Consider the following 9331-nt stretch of genomic DNA (forward strand, 5'->3'; position numbering starts at 1 on the left):
AATAAAATATTTTTTTAAAAAGACATGGGTGGGGAACGGTAAGGTATCAGACATATATAGGGAAATGAGGGACGAGGGGGAGATTATGGTAGACGAGCTGAAAGGGAAATGGGAAGAGGAGCTGGGGGAGGAGATTGAGGAGGGGCTGTGGGCTGATGCCCTAAGTAGGGTAAACTCATAGTCCTCGTGTGCCAGGCTAAGCCTGATACAATTTAAGGTGTTACACAGGGCGCATATGACTGGAGCACGGCTCAGTAAATTTTTTGGAGTAGAGGATAGGTGTGCGAGATGCTCGAGAAGCCCAGCGAATCACACCCACATGTTCTGGTCATGTCCGGCACTACAGGGGTTTTGGGTGGGGGTGACAAAGGTGCTTTCGAAAGTGGTGGGGGTCCAGGTCGAACCAAGCTGGGGGTTGGCTATATTCGGGGTTGCAGAGGAGCCGGGAGTGCAGGAGGCGAAAGAGGCTGATGTTTTGGCCTTTGCGTCCCTAGTAGCCCGGCGCAGGATACTGTTGATGTGGAAGGAAGCCAAGCCCCCGGGTGTGGAGACCTGGATAAATGACATGGCAGGGTTTATAAAGTTGGAACGGATTAAGTTCGTCCTAAGGGGATCGGCTCAAGGGTTCACCAGGCGGTGGCAACCGTTGGTCGAATACCTCACAGAAAGATAGAGGGAATGGAAAAGAAGAAGACAGCAGCAGCAGCCTGGGGGGGGGGGGGGGGGGGAGAGAACCAGAAGGACTCTCAGGGATGTTAGTGTATATGTATAATATGTATAGGTTGTTGTTATAGGTAATTGTATATTGGACTGCTGAATTGTATTTTTGGAGAGTATTTATTTGGGACAAGGCAGTTGCCATTTAGTTTTGTCTTGTTTTTTGTTTTGTTTTTTAATTTTGATGTGTTTATATATATTATTTATTTCTTGCTTAAAACTGGCCATTGTTATTTATATTGTTATATTACTGTGTAAAGGATACACAATGTACTGTCATGGTTGGCCAAAAATTTTGAATAAAATATATTTTTTAAAAAGAGAAACTGTTCTTAAGAGTGCAGTCGGGGTGGGGGTGGGCTGGCGCTGCCGAGCTTTTGCAGCTATTATTGGGCAGCGAATATATCCATATTCGGAAGTGGGTTGTAGAGGAAGGGGGGGGGGCGGCATGTAAGCGGCGACTTGCAGGGATACTAGCCTGGAGGCATTGATAACGGCTCCGCTGCCGCTTCCGCCAACACGGTATACCACGAGCAGCAGGGGGGCACTGGTCGCAGGAGCAGCAGGAGTTTCTTAAACGAGGCTTTGAGGAGCTGAAGACAGAAATGCTGGCGCCAATGAAGGCGGCGATTGAGAAGCTTGTGGAGACCCAGAAGGCCCAAGGGGCGGCGATCCAGGAGGTACGGCAAAAAGCCTCGGAGAACGAGGACGAGATCTTGGGCCTGGCGGTGAAGGTGGAGGCGCACGAGGCGCTGCACAAGAGATAGCAGGAAAAATTTGAGGACCTGGAGAATAGGTCGAGGAAAAAGAATCTTTGGATTCTGGGTCTCCATGTAGGAGTGGAGGGGCCCGATGCCGGGGCATATGTGGGCACGATGCTCAATTCGCTGATGGGCGCGGGAGCTTTCCCGAGGTCCCTGGAGCTGGATGGGGCTCATCGGGTCCTGGCAAGGCCACCCAAAGCCAACAAGCCGCCAAGGGCTGTAGTGGTGAGGTTCCACCGCTTTATGGACAGAGAGTGCATCTTGAGATGGGCCAAAAAAGAACGGAACAGCAGGTGGGAAAACACGGAGATCCAAATCTACCAGGACTGGAGTGCAGAGGTGGCTAAGAAGAGGGCTGGTTTCAACCGGGCTAAGGCAGTTCTCCATCAGAAGGGGGTGAAGTTCGGGATGCTGCACCCAGCACGATTGTGGGTCATGTTCCAAGATCGGCACCACTATTTTGAGATGCCTGATGAGGCGTGGAACTTTATCCAGTCTGAAAAGTTGGACTTGAACTGAGGGTTTGTCGCGGGGGAGTGTTTATGGTGTTTACTGCGTTTTGGGAATGTTCTTTTTGTTTTGGTGCTGGGTGGGGATGGGGGAATGGATTTGATGTGGGGGCTGTGTGAGCGTGTGGGTGTCGGTGTTGGAGCGGCAGGACACCGCGGGGGGGGTGCGGAGTTGGGGTAAGGCCACAAAAAAGAGATGCGCCAGAGGGGGCGGGGCCGGCTCAGATGGAAAGTGCTAGGGAAGGAAGGAAGGGACCGGGGGTGAAGGACGGTGCTGGAGAGGAGCGCACACTGATTGCCGAGGGGTGCGGGGATTCTCACAATGGGGGGGTCGATGGAATGGCGGGAGAAAATGTTTGAATCTATCATCAAGGAAGAAATAGCGAGACATCTGGATAGAAATTGTCCCATTGGGAAGATGCAACACAGGTTCATAAAAGGCAGGCCATGTTTAACTAATTTACTGGAATTCTTTGAGGACATTATGAGCGCGGTGGACAACGGGGAACCAACGGATGTGGTGTGTCTGGATTTCCAGAAGAGATTCGACAACATTCGAGGGCAGCACAAGTGGATAGCACTGTGGCTTCACAGCGCCAGGGTCCCAGGTTCGATTCCCCGCTGGGTCACTGTCTGTGCGGAGTCTGCACATTCTCCCAGTGTCTGCGTGGATTTCCTCCGGGTGCTCCGGTTTCTTCCCACAGTCCAAAGACGTGCAGGTTAGGTGGATTGGCCATGATAAATTGCCCTTGGTGACCAAAAAGGTAAGGAGGGGTTACTGTGTTGCGGGGATAGGGTGGAAGTGAGGGCTTAAGTGAGTCGTTGCAGACTTGATGGGCCGAATGGCCTCCTTCTGCACTGTATGTTCTATGTTCTATGCCGCACAAAAGGCTCTGCATAAGATAAAGGTGGACAGGGTTACGGGTAATATATTAGCAGGGATAGAGGATTGGTTAACTAACAGAAAGCAAAGAGTGTGGATAAATGGGTGTTTTTCTGGTTGGCAATCAGTGGATTGTGCCTAGGGATCAATGTTGCGACCGCAATTGTTTACAACTTACATTGATGATTTGGAGTTGGGGATCAATTGTAATGTGTCAAAGTTCGCAGATGACACTAAGATGAGTGGTAGAGTAAAGTGTGCAGAGGACACAAAGTCTGCAGAGGGATATAGTTCATGTGAGTGGGCAAGGGCCTGGCAGATGGAGTACTATGTTGGTAAATGTGAGTTTATCCATTTTGGTAGGACTAACAGCAAAATGGACTTATTTAAATGGTAAAAAATTGCAGCATGCTGCTGTGCAGAGGGACCTGGGTGTCCTTGTGAATGAATTGCAAAAAATTGGTTTGCAGGTGCAGCAGGTAATTAAGAAGGCAAATTAAATTTTGTCCTTCATTGCAAGAGGGATGGAGTTTAAAAACAGGGAGGTTATGTTGCAGCTGTGTAGGGTGCTGGTGAAACCACACCTGGAGTACTGTGCACAGTTTTGGTCTCCTTACTTGAGAAAGGATGTACTGGCATTGGAGGGGGTGCAGAGGAGATTCACTCGGTTGATTCCGGAGTTGAGGGGACTGGCATATGAGGAGAGACGGAGTAGACTGGGGCTATACTCATTGGAATTTAGAAGAATGAGGGGGACCTTATAGAAACATATAAAACTGTGGAGGGAGTAGGTAAGATAGAAGCAGGGAGGTTCTTTTCACTGGGGGATGAAACTAGAACTAGGGGGCATAGCCTCAAAATAAAGGGGAGCAGATTTAGGACTGAGCTGAGGAGGAATTCCTTCACCCAAAGGGTCGTGAATCTGTGGAATTCCCTGTCCAGTTCAGAAGTTGAGTGTTTTTAAGCCAAAGATTGATAGATTTTTGAACAGTAAAGGAATTAAGGGTTGGTGAGCAGGCGGTTAAGTGGAGCAGAGTCCACAAAAAGAGCAGAGTCCACAAAAAGAGCAACCATGATCTTATTGAATGCCAGAGCAGACCTGAGGGGCCAGATGTCCTACTCCTAGTTGCTATTCTCTTATAGTATGATGTTCTTATTAAAATAATGACTTGAAACCATAAGGTGAAGCACCATTTTATACTTACAATAAAAACACACCTTTTATATGTTTTTTTTCATGGATATGTAATTCAACTGGAAATAGTTCAGAGTCACAAAGTGGATGTTAAAGAACTACATATGGCTCGTGAGCCACAGGTTGCAGATTCTTGGTCCAGATCATTTATTCATACCAAACAAAGGAGAGAATGCCATCACAGAGATTTTGGCACCCCATTCAATAGTTCTCAATGCAATTTGGCTCGCCTTACTACTATTGCCTGCCTTCTGTTTACCCAATTACTCATTAATAAATTGGCACCCATGATATCCACTACACTTATTTTGTCAAGAAAGTTTGCACGTCTTGCTTTAATTTAAAAACTCTTTCAAATGCCCCTCTCTTCCACCAAACCCCTACCAACAGAAGGGGCAAAATACCCAGTAAATAGGACATCTTCTTCAGTCTATGAGATTAGTCAGAAAGGACGTACCCACTGCGAGCTAGAAATCGATCTCACACATCCACAGCTCTGTGGGAAAAATTTGAGTCCCAAATCCTGCCTGAGACTTGATCATTTTAAACTGTTTACTCCAGTTCTTTATTCTCAGTCCAATTTAAGAATCTGTTTGCCACTATATTACCTATTTAGCATTTTTAAAACATGCATTTTTTTCTTTAATTAAAACAGTGTCACAAGAGGCTGTCCAAAATTTAGAACATCAAAGTTCTAAATTATCTTTGTTGCTTTCCTAAGAGGCCTCGCCAATACATCAATTGGAATTATGCTGAATTTATAAAGTAAAAGTAGCTGGTCTCCCTTCACCAACCGATTATAGAAAAACATCAGGTATAAAACAAACTCGCCTTTTGCAACCGAGTACCATCAATGTGAGCACATGGAAGAGACCAATACTATACAAGGAAAGCAGTTCTCACAATCACCATGCTGACAATTGTACTTCCCAGTGTGATCACCATGTTACTCGCACCTGCTTTCAGTTTTTCTCCCAAAAACATTTTTTTTAATTTCTGCAAACCATGGAACAAACTGCAGGGACCTTTTTCAGACAAGGACAAGGCATGAATATGATTGAAATTGCAATTTCAACACTTGCAATATTATTCAACTTAAATCAGCCTTTGAATAAATATCCTGCTCCTCAAAACCCTGATGAGCACCCTGTATTCATCTGGTTTCACCAGCACCATTTTTTTTACCCTACACATCTTTGGGTTGTGGGGGTGAAACCCACACAAACACAGGGAGAATGTGCAAACTCCACATGGACTCTGACCCAGAGCCAGGATCGAACCTGGGATCTCGGCGCTGTGAGGAAGCAGTGCTAGCCACTGCTCCACCGTGCTGCCCTAACCACCAAGCAACATTTGATCGAGATTTATCTGCTAAGTGAATAAAAATCAAGCATGACATCTCGAAAATAGCCAAGTGACAAAAGTTTCCCTGAATACAGTATAGCATTACTTTCACAAACTCCTATCCAAAGTCACTCAGCCTTCGGTGACAATCTGTAAGATTATTCCGAATGGACTTGCAATCGGGTTACTGTAGCAAGTGAATCAGAGTTTAAACATCTTCGTAGGAAACGCCATAATAATGTAGTTACATTTCCACAGAAATATCTATTAGGGGTTTTAAGTCCAAGTTTAATTTTAATCATAGAATCATACAATTTACAGTGCAGAAGGAGGCCACTCGGTCCACTGAGACTGCACCGGCTCTTGAAAAGAGCACCCTACCTAAGCCCACACCTACACCCTAACCTCGTAACCCCATAACCCAGTAACCCCACCTCACCTTTTTGGGCAATTTATCATGGCCAATCCACCCAAACTGCACATTTTTGGACTGTGGGAGATAACCGGAGCACCCAGGGAAACCCACGCGACACAGGGAGAACGTGTAGTCTCCACACAGACAGTGACCCAAGCTGGGAATCGAACCTGGGACCCTGGAGCTGTGAAGCAACTGTGCTAACCACTGTGCTGCCATGGTGCAACACATACAAGGGGTTTTAATCGACTATCCTGATGCCTCAATGTATGATTTGTTACATTCAAATCAGAAAGGTTTGATATCAGAGCCTGCATTGTAAAAGTAAGTTGTGACAACCTAAAAATAAAGTGTACAACAATCTCAAAGAATGTATTACTAATCTTGAGATTTTTTTTTAAGAAAGTTTTTTTCTTGAATATATGGTTCAACAAAGAATGGCCAAGTGAAGATTCCCATTCAATTGCATCTTGTGTACGAACGAAGACCAACTATTGCTATAGTTCCAACTATTCCTATAGTTCCAACTCTTCAAAGCAGTAATACTATTAAATTCATAATGCTGCTGGAAAGAAAACCATTCTGAGCAAAGGCCACGAAAGCTGTGCCGCCATAAATCAGAACATCAAATTACATTGCGTCACAATAACTTGTGTATTTTCCCTACAATTCTCTCGCTCAAACTGGTCTTTCAATTACATCCAAATTTGGCCCCTGAAAATATATAATTAGTTGTCCAGTATTATGCTTGAATGAAATCCTATTGGCAATATCAAAATTAAATAATTGCATTTATATATCACCTTTCACATGGAAATGTTTCAATGCCATTTGATGTTTTGAAATAGTGGCTTACAAGCAGTTTCTTTTTTGCTCTCAACAGATGGCAGGTTTCTGTGACCTAGCATTTAAACATGCAATTAACTAAATTCTATTGAATATAATAGAAGTAATACATAATATGGGCTTGATGGGCCGAATGGCCTCCTTCTGCACTGTACATTCTATGCTCTATGCTATAATATATACATACTGTATAAAATTAAGTTGCAGTTCTTCATTACAACTGTAAAAAAGTATTGTTCTTTCATCTCTTTCTCTGCTGAGGCAGTGATTGACAATCTAGGATTGAGGTTCCCAAAACATTTTTTGCTGAATCCCCTCTTCCTAGAGATTCATGACCCACTCAAACACTTCCCTTTTCTGGTAAATAACACACTGCAGTCAAGAACCGGTAAATGGGAATCCCGAGACTAAGTAGGAAGGATACATTTCCAATTTGCCTTTTGTCCAGCTCTACTTGTCCTGAGGATCAACATCCTTACATTTTGCTTTAAAAAAAAACGCATAATTCGTTCACAATTAAAGAGTACAAAAGTTGTGCTCATGTCAGTCATATAGATAAAACCAGGGACCACCGATGTGGCATGAATATACCGGTCAATCATGGTACTGTCCACCAATAATCTCAGCATTACATTTATGCTCGTATCAAACGGTAGCCGTTCGTACTTTTCTCATAAACAATTAGTCCTTGCAGATTTGACTGTAAAGGATAGTACACGCCAGGTTAAATCCGTAGAGAAAGAGTCCCTCTCTAATCTTGGGTACCAAATGTCAATCTATCCGACAGCAGTTGTCGGATAGATAACTGATGGTTATCTATTCATCATATAGATCGTTGATGCCTTCACACCACGGAGTGGGGAAGCTCCTTGAATCATGGAATCCATGAATGTTGGAAGCACAAATCTTTGTGGTGAATCATTTTAACAAAAAAATGTTAACGAGTAAAACGGATACTTGTTATGGAGATTTTGCTAAGAAAACTGACAGGAGGCATTTGACCCCCTCCCCTCCCGTCCCCGACCTATCAAATGTGAGAATATACTTTAACCCCTCCTGGAGATCTCAACCTGGAGGCAATAGGTGAGATAGTTTTCCTAGACAAGGCTGACAGCTCCGAGTCACATTTACTGTTCAGGCATCAACCTGGGTGACGGCTTGCGAGCGGCTCTGTCATGAGAACCACTCTCCAGGCTGGGTGAGGGCTGCTGAGGCTGGGCCGTTAGGAGGCAGAGCTCCACCAACTGCCTTCTCCAGCTGCCGGCGATCGGACTACAGCCTGCACACGCTCACGCAGTCTCCTTGTGTTACTCACTTGCCGGCTAGATCCTTGTGGGAGCCGCTGGAGTTCATCAGCACGGCCAACTCCTGCCTCATCACCGCCGCCATGTTCCCCCCACCGCCAACAAAGAGATGCTGCTGGTGACAAGAGCCCCTCTCCGTCTGTCACCCGGGGACAACGGCGCCACCTAGCATAGGAGGTCTGCAGTAATCCTCCTGCAGCAGCAGCAGGAGGAGACGACTCGAGAGTATAGGTGCTTGCTTCTAAATCGATGCTTGACACATTGTGGAGTCTGCAATTTTTATCCCTTCCCCAATACCAAACTGACCGTCTTGCCATTACTGTTTGCTTAATGTCTATGTGAATAGAGAGATAGGACTTCTGTTCGGATAAGATCGAATGTATTGAAAGGTCAGCTTCGTCATCTGAAGCAACCCTCTAATTGAGTTCGGACCAAATCTGTCCAATATTTTATAAGATAGTAACTGTTTTCAGTCGTGTCTGGTCTCAATTTCCATCTTGATTAAATAATTGAATTATGTTGAAACAAAAACAGAAAATACTGGACAATCTCAACAGGTCTGACAGCATCTGTGGAGAGAACAAGAGAGCTAAGTTTTGAGTCTGGATGACTGTCAATGTCCTTGTCTTTCACATACTCTAGGTGTGGCTACACCAACACCCTGGGCGCGATTCTCCGCTCCCGCGCCGGTTGGGAGAATCGCCCGGGTCGCCAAATTTTCCACAGCCCCGCAAGATCAGTCTGACATCTTCTTACGGGGCGGACTCGGAGAGGACGGCAACCACGCATGCGTGGGTGACGCCAGTTATGCGGCGCCGGCCGCGTCGTGTATGCGGCGCCGCCTTTACGCAGCGCCAAGGCCTGGCGCGCGTAAATGACGCGGCACCGCTCCTAGCCCATTATCGGGCCCTGAATCGGTCAGGATAGGGGCCGTTTCGCGCCGTCGTGAACCTCAACGGCGTTCACGACGGTGCAAACACTCTGTCTCCATTTCAGAGAATCGCGCCCCCTATACTTCTCTGCATTTACACTCCAGTTCATTTGCAATAAACACGAACATTCCATTTGCCTTTTATTACATATTGTACCTGCATACAGACTTACTGCGATTCATGAACAAAAATACCCAGATCCCTCTGCCCAGATGCTTTCTGAATCCGCTTTCTATTTAGATAATAATTTGCCTGACTATTTTTTCAGCTAAAATGGATAACCTTGCACTTACATAGAACATAGAACAATACAGCGCAGTACAGGCCCTTCGGCCCACGATGTTGCACCGAAACAAAAAGCCATCTAACCTACACTATAATAGAACATAGAACAATACAGTGCAGTACAGGCCCTTCGGCCC

At 45.6% G+C, this 9331-nt stretch overlaps 1 protein-coding gene across 4 annotated transcripts in view; it reads right to left on the bottom strand.

Moving 5' to 3' along the window:
* cops4 (COP9 constitutive photomorphogenic homolog subunit 4 (Arabidopsis)) overlaps positions 1-8099 on the bottom strand; it is a 158135-nt gene extending 150036 nt beyond the window's left edge. For all 4 annotated transcript variants that reach the window (XR_011940182.1, XR_011940181.1, XM_072496347.1 and 1 more), the window contains exon 1: positions 7989-8099. Coding sequence is in view for 2 of the 4 variants with exons in the window: in XM_072496347.1 (XP_072352448.1) it covers positions 7989-8062 (74 nt within the window). In the remaining 2 variants the exon portion in view is untranslated. The remainder of the gene's footprint in view (positions 1-7988) is intronic.
* Between the last annotated feature and the right edge of the window lie 1232 nt (positions 8100-9331).

This window comes from Scyliorhinus torazame, chromosome 3 (assembly GCF_047496885.1).
Source record: "Scyliorhinus torazame isolate Kashiwa2021f chromosome 3, sScyTor2.1, whole genome shotgun sequence".
Lineage (NCBI taxonomy): Eukaryota > Metazoa > Chordata > Chondrichthyes > Carcharhiniformes > Scyliorhinidae > Scyliorhinus > Scyliorhinus torazame.